The 17823-nt window shown below is 50.7% G+C and overlaps 3 protein-coding genes across 4 annotated transcripts; 2 read left to right on the forward strand and 1 right to left on the reverse strand.

Annotated features, from left to right (window-relative positions):
* Window positions 1–784: 784 nt before the first annotated feature.
* LOC120955247 (UV radiation resistance-associated gene protein) lies at window positions 785–4914 on the forward strand. Its single transcript, XM_040375940.2, has 6 exons — window positions 785–1153; window positions 1966–3621; window positions 3687–3838; window positions 3922–3996; window positions 4069–4401; window positions 4483–4914. Exons 2-6 carry the CDS (start codon window positions 1969–1971, stop codon window positions 4742–4744), a joined length of 2475 nt encoding a protein of 824 aa, XP_040231874.2. The 5' UTR covers window positions 785–1153; window positions 1966–1968; the 3' UTR covers window positions 4745–4914.
* Window positions 4915–5945: 1031 nt separating this feature from the next.
* Window positions 5946–7412, forward strand: LOC120955248 (uncharacterized). 2 transcript variants are annotated; one of them, XM_040375941.2, is made up of 3 exons: window positions 5946–6601; window positions 6673–6838; window positions 7293–7412. In XM_040375941.2, exons 1-3 carry the CDS (start codon window positions 6124–6126, stop codon window positions 7324–7326), a joined length of 678 nt encoding a protein of 225 aa, XP_040231875.2. In that variant the 5' UTR covers window positions 5946–6123; the 3' UTR covers window positions 7327–7412. The 2 variants fall into 2 exon arrangements, with proteins under 2 accessions (XP_040231875.2, XP_040231876.2); XM_040375942.2 differs by having other exon boundaries at window positions 5947–6601; window positions 6676–6838.
* LOC120955246 (uncharacterized) lies at window positions 6905–17575 on the reverse strand. The gene is made up of 6 exons (XM_040375939.2): window positions 17287–17575; window positions 14917–15960; window positions 10606–10737; window positions 10323–10531; window positions 9906–10248; window positions 6905–9835 (listed from the first exon to the last, which is right to left on the reverse strand). Exons 1-6 carry the CDS (start codon window positions 17375–17377, stop codon window positions 7731–7733), a joined length of 3924 nt encoding a protein of 1307 aa, XP_040231873.2. The 5' UTR covers window positions 17378–17575; the 3' UTR covers window positions 6905–7730.
* Window positions 17576–17823: the final 248 nt, after the last annotated feature.

Genomic DNA, 17823 nt, shown 5'->3' on the forward strand with positions numbered 1-17823 from the left:
TGGCGAATGGTAAAAAAAACATAAGCATTAAGCATTGTAAGTATGATAATAGACAACGGTACACACAAACACTTGCACCGTATAGTGCTAGCAGGAAAAAGAGCATCAATAAAAATGCATAAGTCCACTAAAAAACACCCGGATACGAACGCGCGCCCCCTTCATCCCCCATTCAGCAAAACACGTGAAAACCCCGTAAGGATAACAATTGTAATATTTGTAGATTTGTTTGTGAACAGGTTGATAATCTAAGCTCTATACATATAAATATTGTTGAATAGATATATCATACAATTGTGTTAAAAAAAAGAACAGAAAAGTTGTTTTATTTTAAAAAAGAAGTACACAAAACCTGGATAATAATGAATAAAATATAAATAAATGAATAATGAAACAAAATTGCGGCAGAATTACTTGTGCGTCAACACGGATTTCCGAAAGGTGCAGTATTTCCAACGTGTCTTTAAATTATCGAAGAGATTACGCAGCTCGCACGGTTTTCGCTGCACCGGCGGTTATAGTTTCTCATCTCTTCCGGGGACATCTGTAAAAATGGTTAACAGGATATGGACTACATATGCAAGTTATTGATTCGTTCAGTATAAAATGGTTTTAAGATTTAGAGAAAGAAAGACAGCGTTATGAAACTAAAAACAACCTTTGCTTCGTACCACGATTTTCTACAATAAAAAAATAACGTGCATTTCAAAGGCAGTTTTTTCTTGTTTGACATTCAGCAACAGGGTGCCTCCGGGCTGTCAGCTGTCAATTGATTTAAACCCCGTCGGCTCCCACTGTGTGAAATCTGCGATGCAAACAAAGCGAGAAAACGATTCGGAAAGAGTGGAAAAAGAGTGGAAATATCGATGATAGTACGCGTTTCGATAAAGTTGGTCAGCATTTACACAGCGAACGATGGTTCCGCTGTAGCACGGAACTAACGCATTGCCTACGATCCGTGTGGCGCTCGACCATTCGTGTGACTAAGTTTCCCCGTGAAAGGGCGAACACAACGACAACACAACGAGTGAGAGAAATTTGGATCGTGTATCAGGGGCACCAGCAGCAGCAAGTGCATTGAGGCTACGCGATATCGGTGGAGTGGTTTCCTCGTGAAAAAGTTTTCCAATCGTGCGAAACAAGAAAAGATGAGGTAAATCAAAGGGAGGGGGTCTCAGACAGAGGGGACAGAGGCCTTAGGCGAGTGTGTCGAGAAGCAGCCTACCTTGAGCGTAAGTGTGCAAGAATACTCGCGATAAGACCAGGCATCCAAACAAAGTGGACACACTGCCAGTGTGCATATAAATTTGGAAGCGTTGAAGCAAAACGGATGTTGCGTGGTAAACATATGGAATACACTAATAGATACGGATACGGTGCACCCAAACATGGTCCATCTTCCTAATTAAATTACCCATTTTACCCGGTGTAAGGTCATCGATCGGGAGGCTTGTTTGTCTCAATCGATTTTGACCAACAATGGAGTATGTTTCTCGATGGGGTATGGGTGAGGGTGGGTAAGCTAGCATCTGGGTGAAACTGTATCTTCGGAGCTAATTATGTGAACAGAGTAGGCCAGAAACCCACCAACGCAGAAAGTAAATGTGGAACGAAAGCTGCAATGTTGATAGCCAGTGTTGGAGAGAAAGAAGCACGCGCTCCATTGCTTAACGCAGCTTCTCGAGGGGATTTTTATTCGTCCCGGTATGGATATTAAGTGTTTCACTATGCTCCGGGGACCATGCTTTGGCACAAAGCAGAAAGAAAGTCGTAATCGTGTGTATTCATTTTGCACGAACGCTTTTTCGAAATGAAGTTTTGTCGAATCACTTGGCGTATAGCAGAACGCATGTGACGGTTTCGTATCGTACGATTGCTTGCTATGATAAAGCACGTTTTCAGGGGTCGGTGCCTAGCCCAATGCATTTCATTCATTTGACCTCGTATCATTACATATTTTCGCAGAAAATGTTTGACCGTCCGAGATGTCGCGACTGGTGTCCACTATCGACGCAGCAGCTACGGTTGCGCAGCCTAATGCAGATCTCCGGCCACAACATAACCGTACCGGAGCGTAACCTCAGCACCTCAACGCCAACAACGCCAGCTTGCGACACAGGCGCAGAGAGATTGAAATGTACCGTTTACTTTACGCTTCACCAGACGCCTCACTCCGCCCCGTTTTACACGAGCGAAAAGCTTGACCTGCACTGCAACGTACTGTGGGCGGAAATCGACTGTCCGGCAACGATCAAATCCTCCCTCCGGAGTGTGTGTGTGCGGGTGTGGGAACACACCGCCCGACCCGGCCAGCCTGCCCGAACGAAAGTGCCTCTCGAGAGCAGCGATGCCACCAGGAACGACGAAGAGGAGGCGACGCAACCAGCGAACGAGCAGACCGACCGGTTGCTGTTTGCATGGGGCGTATATTTTTCCGGTCTGGTACCGCTGGCGCGACGCAACGAAAAGCGGCTCCGCCCGAACACGCTCGTGTTTCAGCTGCACGGCGGTTACTTCACCTCGGCCGCCTGTATCCTCGAGCCGGAAGAACGACGACCGCCGGTAGTGAACTTGCCCGTAGAAGCGGGAGGCCCGACTGTACCAAAACCGAACGCATCCTCTGGCCAGGCGTCGCCTTTCTCGCCTTCCGCAACGATTCCAATCGTTGGAGCGGGTGTGGGTGCTCGACGTGGTGGTGGTGGTAGCCGCGGACATACCGCCGAGAACGTGTTACACTGTGATACTAGCAATAATTCTTCCCCGGTAACGATGTCCGGGGCTCCGCTCGGCTCCTACCAGACGCCTTCCTCTACGTCTCCGCACCAGTGGAACTTCTCAAACGGTGGTGGTGGCGCTCTGCTCGGTGTGGAAGGTCGCTTCGACAAGCTGTCCGTATCACCGGTGACTAGCAACGGGGGAAGCAGTGGTGGTGTACTTCCCCATGCCGTACGATCAACCAGCCCTTCGTCACCGCTCAGCTGGACGGAACCGTTCGAGACGAGCTTGAAGCTGCGCTACCTTGTTATGGAGTTCCTCCCGCCGGAGGTGCGCGCTAGCTACGACGTACCGCGGCTGCTGGCAATCCAGGAACGGCAGCGAAGGATCCGTTACGAGGCGGACAGCGTCAAAACGCTCATCGAGCGCATCTGCATGAAGAGTGCCTACTGTCTCAACTTGGAGCTGTTCGCGAGCAAGCATTTGGTGTACCGGACGGGAGCGAACCAACATCGGACGGGCGGGATGGGCAAGCAGCTGAGCCGGTTGCTGTACCAGGAGCGCGAACCAATCGATCCGATGGTGTTGCTTCGCGGCCAGGAGCTACGGCGGCACATCGAGCGGGCTCGGTTTCGCTGCCGGCTGCTGGAGCAGGAACGCGACCGGATGTGCGGTGGAATGCAGCAGCTGCGCAATCGGCTGAATGCGGCCTGTGATAGCAACATTGAGCGAGAGTCGGCACTGATGGAGCGCTATCGGACGTACGGGCGGGAGAAGGAGCAGCTGTACCAGCAGAAGATGGCTTACGCTAGCCAGAAGGACAGCGTGCGCGAGGTATGCGCAAAGATGCTAATGGTGCGCCATCAGTTGCTGAAGGGGCTGAACGAAATTTATTACATTAAATCGGTAAGTTTCGGGGTGGAGTGCGGTGAGGTGAGGTTCGATAATGCGCCGTTCTTTTACAATTGCAGACGAGTCAGGGCATCTACACCATTAACGATGTACCATTGCCGAATGCGGAATCGTACACGGACGCAACGCCGGCACTGGCCCTCAGCGTTGCTCTTGGCTTCGTTGCCCACGCTGTGATGATGTGTTCCTCGTTTTTAGATATTCCCTTACGGTGCGTATCGGTGTAGCGGTGCGCACATCACCACCACCACCAGCTGAAATTCAAATTGATCATGCATTCTCATCCTGTTGTAGAAATCCCATTAAGTATGACGGTTCCCGTTCGAAGATAGTGGACCAAATTAAGCTACTACCAACGATGGATCGAGAGTGAGTGTGATTTACGATGCAAATAGTACGCTTATTCGCTACTGAACATGTTTCTCTTCCCCCCATCTGCAGCTTTCCCCTGCACTGTCGCTCGGGACCAGCGCCGAACGCGCTGCTGTATGGGGTGTACCTGTTGAATCAGAACATTTCCCAGCTCAAGCATCAGCTCTCGCTGAGCCGGGGCGACCCGCGGGCCACGCTCGTTAATCTGCAGGACATTCTCACTATCCCCGGCATCGGCGGTCCGCTGCAGAAGCGTGATCTTGAGGAAGCGTTCCAAATGCTACCCTCGTCCGTGTTCGGGGCGTCATCGCCCGGGTTTATTTCACTGTCCACTACCGGTGGAAGCAGTAGCGGTAGCAGCAGTAGTGGATCGTTCCTTCGTGACAGCCCCTCTAGTAATAGGTGAGGAGTAGGAGGGCACGTTTGCCATTTATTTGCACCGCAATTGATAGGATATTAATACTGGTTTGCATTTCCGAACAGAATTTCCCGCTCGGTTGATAACTACACGGACCGAAGGCAGCAGATGCAAAGGCACTACCAGCTTAATAGACATCCGTTGCAGCAAGCAAAAAGGCTGTCGAGCAGCAGCAGCAGTGCCAGCGCCGTCGACCAGCAGCAGCAGGACCATCTCGTACCGGCTAGGCGCGGCTGTGGGGACAGCACCTTCTCTTCCGATCCCATCCTAGCCCAGAGCGTCCCATTACAGCGACCGTGCGATTTTGACGGGGGTAAAAAGTTCTAACACTCAACAGACGAAAATGGGGCATTGCGGAAAATTATCTCCTCCTTCGAACGTGTGGCAGGAAAAGGGGCATGAACGTTAACACTAAGTTGTCACTAAAAGCAAAAGAATATTGTTATCCTTTCTTCCCTTTTGTTTTGAGTTTTAATTTAATATTTATTGGAACATTATGCCCTTTCCCTAGTTGTTTTTTGGAAGGAGGAATAGGAATCATATAGAGAACTAGCGAAACTGGTAACGCAAACGGTGTATACAGCAATAAACGGACGGCGCATTCTAAAATCGCAAAGGCTGTATCATTGGGGAGAGTAAAAAAATAAATAAATTCGAAGAGTTAAACACAATCGGCAGCATACGATTCTTGCTGCTTCGCGTTTGAGTCGTATGTACACCTCACACACCTTCGCTGTTATCCCGGCGATGATGTCGATGTCATCCGCGAAGAACTTGGAAAATGGATAGACCGGTAGAGGTTAGTGTCACGGATGTCCGTCACCTTACCTCAGAGTCCTGTGAGATTCGAACGGTTCCGACATCAGTTCGACACTCTTACCTTGTACTCCATCCCGTTCGTGGTGGCCTCTAATAGCCGGATCAACTTCCCAGGGAAGAGGTACCGCTGCATGATGTCACATAGCTCATTTCGGTCTGTCGTGTCGTAGGCCGCCTGAAAGTCGATGAACAGGTAGTGCGTAAAGATCTGGCGATCTCGGCACTTCCGGAGGACCTGCCGTAGAGTGACAAATTGGTCGATGGTGGATTCGCCTCAAAGAAACCCACGATCATGCTCGCCTGTTTCGTTTGTTTCACGCGAAAATTGCACACCAGCGCGACCTTTTTAGCGGTCATTTTAAACCCTTACAACACCTTTCAAAAAACCTCGCCAGAGTGCGCTGGCGAGCTCGCGAAACCGCGGTTTTTGTTCTACGGGTAAACCAAAGTGGGTATAGGGACTAGGTGGGCTTATAGGTTTGGCGGGAAGGCCATATTGGACGAACGAATGACAGGAGGGGATTCGATTGTGATACGTAGTTTTTCACCCACACTACGACACATCATCCAAAATAGCCATTGGAATTCACACGCATACATCAACAAATGATCGAATCCCCTCCTGTCATTTCGTTTTCATTTTTCTACAGTACGGCTGTCAATTTGTTCGGGATAAGCCCACCTGTATAATAAACCCACTTTGGGGTAAACAATGCAGCTGACAGTTTCCGCGAAGTAAACAAACGACTGCGCCAGTAGCTCGCACGGAAATCTGCTCGTTTTCCCTCTGCTTCCAAGTACCTAGTGCAACTGATTGTTTCACATGCTGGAACAATCGTGACCAATCCAAACGCTTTGATTTAGCTGTTTCCAGTACCCTAGTCACGATGAACATGCGCGTATCGGAGCTGACGGAGATTGCCCTGCAGATGATGGGCTACAAGCTGTTCGATCGGAACGGCACACCTACTGACTCGCTCGAAGCGGTAATCGAAAAGCACCAGTACGCAAACGATGACCAAATGGCACTGGCCAAACCCGCCAACAAGCGCAAAAATCCCAACCCACCGACAAAAAGCGAGCAACAGTTTGCGAGCCTGTTCAATCTGCCCGATTTCGACACCATACTCACGAACCCGGTCCGGTACGTGGACGGCCAGCTAGTGTCGTTCGAGCAGCAGCAGCAGCAGCGTCTGGCCGTGTTGCGCATGCAGGACAGTATTGCCAAGCCGAAGGTGAAATCGATCCGAGCATCGAATTTGAAACAGATTTCCAACAGCAAGCAGGGCCTGGAGACACAGCTGATGCGCACGTACAAAGCGATGAGCGAAGCGGATGAGACGGAGCTGATGTCCCGAACAAAGTGTGAGTCTAATACTCTCCATCCCTATAGTAGCTAGCAGGATAGTAATGAACCTTTATCGTTCCGTTTCTAGCAGATGATTTGGATATAGGCGAACACATACAGCTCAAGCAGGGGCTGCTGTTGCGCGAGTTTAACGTACTGCTCCAGCTGCTCAAACGCGTGATGGACGACCTGTCCGACAACTACGCCCAGTTTGATTTTGCGTGGCTTATGATGCGCAAATTGGACGAAATGTTGTAAGTACCTATGGCCAAGCCCCTTACCCCACCGTTCGGATAAAATTTCACAAACAAAGCGGCGGATTTTTCTTCTTACATTCAAAGACATTTTTATTGAGGTGTTGTGCAGTTTAAAATCCCCTCCTTCCCTTGGCTGGCCACGCTTTTGCGCACAGAAAACCCACTACACAAAGCCACAGTTAAATAATTCACATCTTACTCACTAAAAACGTGCGTTTGTTTCGATCTTTACATGTGTGTTTTCGTTGCTACACTAAATTCTTTTTTTTTTGCTTCTCCTCCCCGTTTGTGTTAGTTGTTATGCACACACACACACACACACACACACATGATGGGGCTTTTTCTTTCCTTAATATTCCACTTTTATGCAAGTGTGTTTGAAAAAGATTAAATTCTAGCAGTTTTCTCACTTCCATTTTTTGTCTGGTTTTCTGATTTTTTTTTCCTACAGAAAGGGTGCCGAACGAGCGTCTACGAGCGCTTAAAGGAGGAGCAACAACGTAATTCGCTCCCGACCATCTTCATCTCATTAATTCCACTAGCGTTTAATAAACAGTTACACACACACACACGCCCTTGACGATAAGTTCTTTGTCCTTTTCTTCTCCTAGTTGGTAAGCGGGTTCCCCTCCTCCGAACGAATAAACCTTCTCGTCGTTTTAAAAACGACCCTAAATTATCCCTTGCGTCGTGTTCGGTTCTGTTTCATTTCGTACACGACGCCGGAGCACCCTCTAAACGGTATTACTTCCATTACTCCACAACGCTACCAGGCTCTTGGAGTGTACGCCCTTGGCGTAGGTATCTCCAAACCCGGGTTCTGGCTTTATCACAAATTCCGGTAATACTTTGGTCGTCGTCTCATTTCCAAACAACAACAACAGCTACGCTACTTGATCGTGTTGTAAATGTTGTCTTCCATCGGACTAGAAACGGCCGACGAGCAGCGGCTGCTTGTGTTGCTGTTGCAGCTGCTGCTACTACTGTTACTGGTGTTGATGGTGGTGGTGGTGGTGGTGGTGTTGATATTGCTTGCCCCAGCCGGATTCAGACTGACCGAACCGGCCGCCGCCACACTATCGCACGGCGGCACATTGATGCGTATGCTGACGAACCGTTTTTCCGGCCTCGGTTGTACCTGCTGATGCTGCTGCTGCTGCTGGACAGTTTTCTTCGGCTTCGGTGGTGCTGGTGGTGTCGGTGAGGGACTGTTACCGCCATCGCTTGCACCCACGCCCGGATGTTCGGTACAAATCTCGGCGTAAATGCTTTCCGCCGGTACGGAGCTACTGTCCTGATCGGAGTCCCCTGCCTGCAGCACGATCGAATCCCGCACACTGCTGTACGGCAAATCGTCCAGTAGCGTCCTCTCGGCGACGGTTCCGCTGGCAGGTTCCCGTAGCGTGACAGCCTTCGGGGTGGTGGTGGTGCGGCGCTTCTCCTTCCCAGCCGCTTCCTGTGCCTCCTCATCACAAACGCTGTTGATGTAGCGAAGGTCCTCAAAGGAAAGCACCACCTCGTCGTGGTTGTTCGCGCTGTTTCGGAAGCGGTTCTTTAGGGCGCTCTTTTTCCCACCACCCGACAACATCATCAGGTGGTGATCACCCTGATTGCTCGATTGCGATCGGTGCCCATTGCTGGCGAGATGGAGCAGCTGCTGAATGCTCGAGGACGATTTGCTGTACTGCTTCGTCTTGACGTGAAACTCGTTGTACAGCTTCTGCGTCATGAACGACTGCTGGTTGGTGCTGTGGCGTAGCGGGAAGAATATGGTGTCCCCAAGCTCCGAAGCCGTCAGCTCGCTGGTAGCGTCGTCGTCCTCATCCTCGTGCGCACCGCCGGACGCATGATGGGGCGGTACCAGATCCGGCTTGCACTTCTGCTCGATGTGCTGCAACGAAAGACACTTTTCCCGTGCGCCAACGCTCGCCACCGAAGATGACGGGTCGTGGCTCACGATCGTACCATCGTCAAACGCGCTGCTGATCCGATCGGTGCTGGCGGCGCGCGACGATAGCGAAAGCATGCCGAGCGTACCGAACCGTTCCTGGATCAGCTTCGACATGTCCCGGTACCGATCGAGACTCGTGCGCTTATCCCACTCATCGTCCGCCGACACGGATTCGTTCGCACTCGATCGGCTGCCGAAGCCACGGAACCATCTGCTCGAGGACGATGTTGCGGTCGCTGCGGTCGTGCTCTTCGCCGGCTTGCCGCTCGGCGAGGCAAACACCTTCATCTTCTCGCTCCGGTAGCTCGGCATCGGCAGTGAGTGTGGCTCGTGGGTGCTTCCGCCCCCATCCGACCGGCCGCCGAGCGTTCGATCGTCCACCACCAGACTGTGGTGTTGGTGGGCAGCGGTGCTGTTGGTGGTTTGGTGCAGCGAATGGTGCTGGTGGTGCAGATGGTGGTGCTCTCTCCTATCGTCCATTCCGCCGGCCCCACATTCCAGACTTTCCAGGTCATTTTTACTTAAAAATATGATGGAATCTTCCTTCTCGTGGCCGGACCCGTTGCGATCGCTGCCACCACCGGACCCACCACCACCAAACAGCCGGCCAAACCTTCGCAGCACATCGGACCCTCCGCTCTTTGATTCGTGCTGCTTGCCACCACCACTGTTGCTCGACGATCCCAGCGAACTTGGACCGGTCGTCGTCGTCGTCGTCGTTGTGTTAGAAGTCATGGTAAGGGATTGCTGCTGCTGTCCGACCGAAAGGGCCGTCATTTGCTGCAGCTCGATCGCGTTCGTTTCGTGGTCGACTATGCGCAGAAAGTTGTCGCAGTTAAACTGGCAGAACTTGAGCACCGTCTGCACGTTCGCGTTCAGGAACATGTGCTGCTCGTTCTCGAAGCCCATCGTACACTTGGCGAACTTCATCTGCGGCGTCAGGTGCAGCTTGGCCAGCGTCAGCGTCGTCGTGAGCTGCTGCTCGTCCAGTGGGCACGCAATTAGGAAGTTCTCCTCGCTGATCTTCGCGATCGTCACGTACTCTGTGTGTTTTGAGAAAGAGCGACCATTAAATAGGGCGTCCAGAACCGGAGCACACTGCTGCACACTTACCAGGCACGGTGGAGGAGTGTGTCCCTGTTTGCGGCGAGATGAGCTTCAGGTTGAGCGGCAGGCACGGATCCGACTGCATGATGAACCCGATCCGATGCACACAGTCCCGGCTCAGCTGTTTCGGTTTGCGATGGGGCGACGACTGTGCGTGTTGCTGCTGCTGCTGCTGCTGGTTGGATTGATTCCCAGCGTTCGTGCCGGCGCTACTGCTGCTCGTGTTGTTCCCGTTCAGGCTGTGCAGTTGATGGTGATTGCCAAAGTTGCCGTGCTTCTGCAGTACCGGCGCACTGTGCTGTTCGATCTCGTAGAACTTGCCTTTGGCGGACAGCGACACGTAGAAGATCTGAAGGTGGGTTTGAGGAAGCAAATTGGTCAAAGTGAACATGCCAAATTCGAGCGAACCTCACAACAACTTACCTGCCGATTGTCATCCAGCAGCTGCGCGTACTTGCCCCGTTCCTTCTCGCGCCCACCGACGTTACCGTTCCCTGCGCCCGACCCATCCTTGTGACTAGAGGGCGATGTGGCCGATTTGTGATCGCCGTCCTGGAAAACGGCCAGCAGCCGGTACACCTGCCCTGCCTTGGCCGTCGCCTTCACGTAGTGCGTTTTGTGGCTAAAGTTGTCTGTGTTTGAGTGTGTGGAAAAACAACGTTAAGGCACACATCTTAGGGCGGGATTGTTTGCAATTGTCACTTACCGTGCGACTCGGTGTAGGCGGAAAGGCTGTCCAGCGACAGGAACTTGTACACCTGATCCCGCACCAGCTGCACGATCGTCGTGTAGACGGTGGCCGTCGGTGCGCCCTTGTCGTTGATGAACGAGAAGTACCCTGGATGGGAAAGAAGCACAACACACAAAGAAACCGTAAAGTACGACTGTCAATGGAGTTATGGAAAAAAGGGGGGGCTACCCCAAAGTTCCCACATGCCGGACAAGCTTGATTATAGCTTTTCTATTTCCCTTTTTGTTTGCCACCACTGGTCACAGTTCCCAAGCTCCGACATTTGCATATCAGCGTGCATACGCTGGGTGAGGGGAGATGGGAGAGAGGTCGTCCGTCGTCCACCCGTAGAGGTCATTAAAATGTGACAGATAATGACAAAGAATGCATACGAAGATCCCTGCTCTTGCCCCTTTTTTGTGATGATGCACCGAGGCAATTGTTTTCTCGATTGAGTTATTGTTGATGTGGACCAACCGACAAACCCCGTTGCATAACTCGATCGTGGGATCACGGGGAAGATCATGGGATAGCGCGTAAATGGCGGGTGTGTGCGATACAGGTTTTTCTTGCCTGCTACTGGTTGGCTGGCATTTGTGGACCAACCAGAAGCACCTAAACCCTATTAACATGCAAACAAATGGTCTCTGTCAGAGGCAACGCACGCTGATGAGCGTTTCTGGTAGCCGATCAAGATCATTCCCCTTGAGTGTGTGTGTGTGTGTGGGAGGTGGGATGCCTTCCCGTCAGACAGAAGCAGTAATTAGGTTAATGGTTGTCCGATTTGGACGGTGGATCGCTGCAAACGAGTTCGATTTGTCGACTGCTTGGTGCTGCTGCCGCCCTAAAGAGGCCTATCCTGAGAGACCCTGAGATAGCTCCTGTTGTTTTCAGTTATGGTAATGTAAGCTTAATAAGCTCCGCAAGAAGCGCCTGTTAGCTTGTGGGTGGACGAACTTCTAATCCAACTATATCTCAGGGTGGGTTTCATTAAGATAGGCACGCTTTTTCAAATGGACTTTGATTGAAATTCTACAAAAAAGTTCATCTTCATACCAAAACAAAAAAAAAACAACACAAACCGTTGCTGCAAGTAAGCCGGTGGGAAACTGAATTGCATATTCCAAAACGGTCGGCGTTGGGTTTCCCATCACAACAAAGTCTCTTTTGCGGCAAGTGTATGTGAAGGTCCCCGGCCCCTCGTGGGATTGCTTGTTGCATCGATTAAACTGCAGCTCTGTTTTTAATGATGTGTGGAAATTATAACCTTCTTGCCAACAACAAATAGAAGAAAGTGTCGTAATTTTTCTTTCTATCATCAATCTGAGGGAAAATAAGGAGATTTGTTGAGAAGCAGCAGAAATTATTAGCTTATTGGAACATGTGGAAAAGGACTGTATTTAAAGGTAAGTAGTACTTTCGTTGCCAACTCGAGAATGGTTATATGAGATGAGTGTTTTAACGCCATTTTTATTAGCCCTTGATCAACCGGCATCTTCAGTGTATTCTCTAGAGCAGTTGGTAAGAGCAAGACTGAACGAAGCACTTGTCATGAGTTCAAATCTCGGGATGTAACAGAGTTATGCTATAATTCAATGCAGATCTATTAGAGGCATATTCTATTGGAATTGCCAATATATATCTCCGTATGTTCGTTCTATGTAATCAAACATAATTCATAAAAAAATCAAAATAAAAAAAAATACTTTTTGCTTAAATCACACACTTCGTTTAGAGCTATGTGAAACCAAACACCGATTGTGATCTCATTCGCTCTTCTTCTTTACTTACTGCTGGCTGCTACTCTTCTCCATTTCCCTCATATCTCACCCAAAACTAATGGAGTATCGTGTGTCATTAAACGGGATCGATTGATCAAGATAATCGCATTCCACAAGGCGCGCACACACACACACCACATGCCCTTGAATATGAAACTGCATTTTCTCCTGTGCATTGTGTGCAGTGCAATGGTGTGAGCTAAGGAACCGAAACCGATCAAACACAAGCACCTTCTCCCCCTGGCCCGAGGTTCAAGTTCATATCCGCTGTCTGTTGTTAAAATGCGGGTTTGTGCGTTGTTCAATGAGACGGCGCATCGGTCGGTGGTGTGCATTGTTTGCTGTTAGTAGCTGCGATGACGCATTCTTCCCTAATTTTATACCTTAACCAGGGGCTGAGCAGCCTTTGGATTGTAAGCGGAGCAGAAAGGCGGCCTTTGAATTCCAATTAAAATTCTAAAAAAAGATAATCACCTCGATGGTTCTTGGGAGGGTGTTGAGACACACAATACGCTTTAACGACCCGGGAAGAGTTGGGTACAAAAAAAAAGAAACCTCAATGAGATGCAAGATCGCAAACGTTTGACAACGATCCACACACAAAGCTTCCCTACTCCCCCTGCCAGCAACACATGCAGATTACTGCAGCCGATGCAGCACGCTGCTGTTGCTAGGCAACCGGTGCCGCCATGTTTGATTAATGATGACACGGCCTCAGCCACAGCCACAGATTCTATTCTGATACAGTTCTCGTCCATCCACCAACCTCGCGTTTGCTGATCTGTATTTTCTGCACTTTTTGGAGCGCCGCTTGCTGCTTGGCACAGCGCGTGGATCTAGCCTAGCAACGCAACGCATCGGAGGCGATACGCGAGGCGATAATGCGCAATGCTAACGATACAGTGTTTGACGCTGCACTTTTGCCCACCAGCCTGCCGCGGCGTCAAACGGCACCGAGCTAACAATAAGGCGCAAAGACAGGAAAGGAAAGGGAAGCCGTCCACACAAGCCAGAGCGCGCAAAGCCAATCTAAATGATGGCGCACAACGCAACGGTATCACACACGCAGCAGAAAAAGAAGCAGCGTGGTATGCAATTTTCCCTCTTCCATTCGTGCTGCCACCCCACCCCCCCCCCTCTCTTTCTCTCATCCCGCTCTCCCTCTGTTTGCATTCAATTAAAAATGCATCGTCATACGGTTGGGAGGGATTGTGTGGGAGGGTGCATGTTTGGTGGTTCGCTTTTTTACCTCACCCAATATTATTTGCCTACGCGTGCAGTTTTAGAACACATTCTTTACACGTGATCTTCGCTGTGCCGTTGTTGGTAGAAGGGGGAGAGGAGTCGGTGTTAGTTTGCTGTTGCGCTTGGAAGAGATGAATCAGCAAACCAAAACCCCCCCCCCCCCCCCTCGTTGAAAAGAAAAACCACGGCCAAAGGAAAGCCATCCACACAGATTGATTGGTATGGGGCGATAGTGTTGGGAGAGTGTTGTGCGCATATTAGCATGATTGGTATCTATCGTTCGAGTTTGCGTTCCATTGCACCATCCCACCAGCCCCTCCCCTTCCTTCGATTGTCCATCGCCAAGAGAGAGAGAGGAAGGCGGAGGCAATTGTTTGCCACCCTCAACGGGCGGTCGGTGAAATAATGTAATTTTCATTGCCAATCTTGCAGAAGAAAAGGCAAAGCCAGCAACAAACACCCACATGCCTGGAGCCCTCTCACCGTTTCTGCTGCTGCCCCTTTCCTTCTCTTCCTCCGCTTTCAAGCGGAATTATGCAAATGCTATCGACGCCGGCGTGTGGTGCGCGCTCCGGCCGGGCGGACGGGAACTGTAGCGCGAAGCGTAGAAAATTATTGCGCGAACGAAACCATTCGCCAGGTTACGCGTCGGAAGCTCGCGCGCGGAGCTTTTTTTTTAGGGTGTGTGTGTGGGTGGGTGAGTATTGGGAGGGGACGTTTTGGGTACCCCGACCGATGCAAAAAAAGGTGCGAAGAATGGCAGCATGATAGATCGCTTGCGTTAATCAGCTGGGAGCGTTTGAGGAGGGAGAAGAGTGGTTGTTTTCACTTTGAATGAGAAAACGAGAGGAATAGAGCATCTTTTCCTAATTCAAATTGCAATACTTTAGTAAAAAAAAACACAAAATTTCCAAAAGACGGACCCAAATACACAGACTTTGTTATATCATGTATGGCCCTTTTGAAGCGGATCGTCTTTGTCGTTCGATCGTGCAACAAATTATCATACGAGCAGTTAAAACCATTAAGCGTGACCAACGACTTATGGAGGAAATTCTTTTTTTGTGGTTGTTGAAACACTTAAACTCAATTAAGTTGATTGAAGCGGACAGCGGCGCCAACTTTCTCCCCAACAGCCCATTGCATTAGCATTTAAGGTTAAGAGCACATCACAGTGCGCTTTAAAGCTTAACCCGCGCTCACCTGTAATTGACACTACAAAACTACCGAAAGACATTCTTAAAGCTGCGTAGTGACTTACCGGGAAAATCGTGCGGTATCTTGTAGCCCTTTTTCCGGCTGGTGCCCGCCTTCGTGTTGAACACGTGGTAACTCCGATAGCCGCGCATGTACCGGTACAGCAGAAACAGATCGCCGCCGATCGGGCCGCCCTGCCCCGCCTTGCCCTTCTTGCCCTTGCCCTTCGAGCCGCTGGTCGGCCGCTCCGCCGTGCTGCTCGATTCGGCCGAACTGGAGGACGTCATCGTCTGGTCGCCCTGGTGGCCACTGCCCGCTGCCGGCGAGACGGACGACGACGAGGAGGAGGAGGTGTACGACAGCCGGATGACGCGCGGCAGCGAGAAGCGCTCGAGAAACTGTTCCGCAAACAGTGGCTCCGTGGTGGACTCGCTCGAGCTCAGCTTGGAGCCTTTGCTTTCGCCCGTCGAACAGTCACCTCCCCCTCCGCCTCCACCACCACCACCAGAGGACAGTGAGTTCAGCTTGTAGCGGGCGCGCTGCCGGAGCAGGGCCGCATTTTCCAGCTCGTTGCGCCGTGCCATTCGGGCGTTTTCAAACTCCGCCACCGAGAACATGTTGGCGCTGGTGTCGTGCGAGTTGAAGCGTCGCAGCTTCGGTTTGTTGCCTTCGCGGCCACCCCCCGGGGCTAGGATCTGCAGCGGTAGGTTCGTTTGTGAGTTGAAGGTGGACCCGGCGCCGAGCGAATTTCCACCCGCGGTAGCGCCACCAGTACCGGCACCAACACCCGCACCACCACCACCACCGACCGCTAGGTTCATGTTGTGTCCGATCTTGGCCAGCAGGAACATGGGGTTTTGCTTCAGCAGCTTGCTGGCCGCTTTCGACTGCTTGCTGGTGATGGCACCGCCGGCCGCCAGCTGCTGCAGTTGTTGCTGCTGCAGCTGGGCCTGGTGCTGCTGGAGTTGCTTCTGCTGGGCGGCGGTCGGTTTGGGCATGTGCGGGCTCGACTCGATCAGCCAGTTCGCCAGGTGGCGCTGCCGCTCGTACTCGATACTGGCGCGCTGCTGCATGTCGGTCATCTTGAGTGCGTCGGTCATGATCAGTACTGCATGGGGAGAGAGGGCATGAGAAGAAGAGAATGGAAAATCGTTAATACACTCACGTTTACACCATTTGCCACGCCGTCACGGGTGGAAAAAAACATTAATCAGTTCTGTCTCCTTTATCTATTTCCTGCACTTTCTTCGACTCCGGGCTGGGCACTATGGCGCATTCGGTGGACAAGAGTTCAATGGAGAACTAAATTCAATGGACCAGAGTTTAAGGAGTTTGAGCGAACGGGTTTAAGGTTAAAAAGATGCTTTGAGTTGTTGGAAGTGAGTTACATAAAATGTTTAAAATATTTCCTTTGCTTTTTGCTAACTAAACTACCACATATAACATTGCTCTCTGATACATACAACTTCAATAGCAAACAGGAACAGTTTCTGTCTCGCTGTTCCTTACATTGGTGCACTCTCAACTTTCACAAATGACTCTATTCCAAACACCCAAACAAAAGAAAGTAAAACGAAACCAAACTCGTGCACTCTCCGCCACTAGAGCAACCAGCGAGCTGTGCATTAGTTGGTCCGACCTGTGTTCCAGCAAGGACCAAATGTGCCCCCTGGCCTCCGGTGGTGTGTAATAAATTGTTTGAAATTTATTAAAATATATTCACGCCACACCCTATACAATTGCTTGGTTTGGTTCCGCATGGAACGATCACGCCGGAGTGTGATTTTGATTCTAAGATTTGCGCAAATTCGCACAACGCTCCCCCCCTCCCCCTCTCCAGAGAAAGTGATCGAAATGGTGAGATACTGCACCACAAAACTGTGGAACTGGCTGTGTTTGCATCAGTGTCATATTTCGCCTTCGGTGGGCCAAACCCACGCAAAAAAGCGCAACCGTGAAGTGAATCTGAAACCAAAACGGACCCCCGAGGGCCCTATTTTTAGATGCACCCTCTACCATTCCTCTTGCTGGAGATGCTGCATTGCTCCCCCGAGGTTGGAAGTAAAACGAGAAAATAATTCAATCCCCAATTAGGCGCTGTCGGCGGTTATGCGATGGAATTGAGCCGTCACGTTTTATGGGCGTTTATGTTTGCCATTTTCACCGGTCTGGTTGAGCATTGAAGAGTGTGTGTATGCGAACCTGCCGCAGAAGGGGCGAAATTCACTTATCGTTGGAGCGATATTTTTGTGCTCAGCAAAATCGGGAGTTCTAGGGTTGCTTGAGTTCCTTTTTGATCTTGTTTTGCAGTCATGTCTTAGCCACAGAGTCACAGAGTACGGGCAATTGGAGTTTGTGGAGTTTATCTTGTAAGCCTAAACACTTGCATACATCAACTACATCAAAGTACATGAACTATTTACTGTTTCCTCACACTTTGTATCACCGGTTGCGACGGCCTTGAAGAAGGACGCATGCTGCTTCTTTTGCTTTGATTCAAGATTCACCAACAGTAGCACGTGCATGGTCGCTTAAGCGGGCGCTGGGCTGGACGCCTTGGACACAATACCACACACTGCACACACCACGAACTCACCAGCGCAACTGACCGACCGTAGACCCTTCCCGAACCGATGCCTGGCGATGAAGCCCAAAACGGTCCGGAAAGCTTCTTGTTTTGCTTTCGTTTGCAAATTTATTCACGCGCGCACGAACCGTCGATCGAGCGCATCGTTTTTCCTCCCTGCCGAGGCCCCATCAGTGCGCCGTGTACGCGTGTGAGTGTGCTGCTCGAGGAGGCGTCGGACGGAAAGGGTGGCCCCGATTTTTTAGTGGGTTGTGTTTAGTCGGATTTAGGTGGTTAATTTTTAGCAATCAGCTAATAATTTGAGTTACCCTCCCCCCAGCCCCTTTTCCTCCCTTTTCTTTTCCAAAGCCTCGATCGACCTTCAAAGGGAAAGGCTGCTGAGTG

The sequence above is a fragment of the Anopheles coluzzii genome, chromosome 3 (genome assembly GCF_943734685.1).
Source record: "Anopheles coluzzii chromosome 3, AcolN3, whole genome shotgun sequence".
Lineage (NCBI taxonomy): Eukaryota > Metazoa > Arthropoda > Insecta > Diptera > Culicidae > Anopheles > Anopheles coluzzii.

What these genes read in the sequence shown, in the direction of transcription:
- LOC120955247 (XM_040375940.2), top strand. Translation starts at nt 1,969, where the DNA reads ATGTTTGACCGTCCGAGATGTCGCGACTGGTGTCCACTATCGACGCAG. An exon ending in TTTTTAGATATTCCCTTACG is followed by an intron (nt 3,839 to 3,921) that starts GTGCGTATCGGT and finishes ATCCTGTTGTAG; the next exon opens with AAATCCCATTAAGTATGACG. An exon ending in GACAGCCCCTCTAGTAATAG is followed by an intron (nt 4,402 to 4,482) that starts GTGAGGAGTAGG and finishes ATTTCCGAACAG; the next exon opens with AATTTCCCGCTCGGTTGATA.
- LOC120955248 (XM_040375941.2), top strand. Translation starts at nt 6,124, where the DNA reads ATGAACATGCGCGTATCGGAGCTGACGGAGATTGCCCTGCAGATGATG. An exon ending in GCTGATGTCCCGAACAAAGT is followed by an intron (nt 6,602 to 6,672) that starts GTGAGTCTAATA and finishes TTCCGTTTCTAG; the next exon opens with CAGATGATTTGGATATAGGC. An exon ending in CGCAAATTGGACGAAATGTT is followed by an intron (nt 6,839 to 7,292) that starts GTAAGTACCTAT and finishes TTTTTCCTACAG; the next exon opens with AAAGGGTGCCGAACGAGCGT.
- LOC120955246 (XM_040375939.2), bottom strand. Translation starts at nt 17,377, where the DNA reads ATGCACGTGCTACTGTTGGTGAATCTTGAATCAAAGCAAAAGAAGCAG. An exon ending in CGCAACCGGTGATACAAAGT is followed by an intron (nt 15,961 to 17,286) that starts GTGAGGAAACAG and finishes CTCCCCATGCAG; the next exon opens with TACTGATCATGACCGACGCA. An exon ending in GATACCGCACGATTTTCCCG is followed by an intron (nt 10,738 to 14,916) that starts GTAAGTCACTAC and finishes TTTCCCATCCAG; the next exon opens with GGTACTTCTCGTTCATCAAC.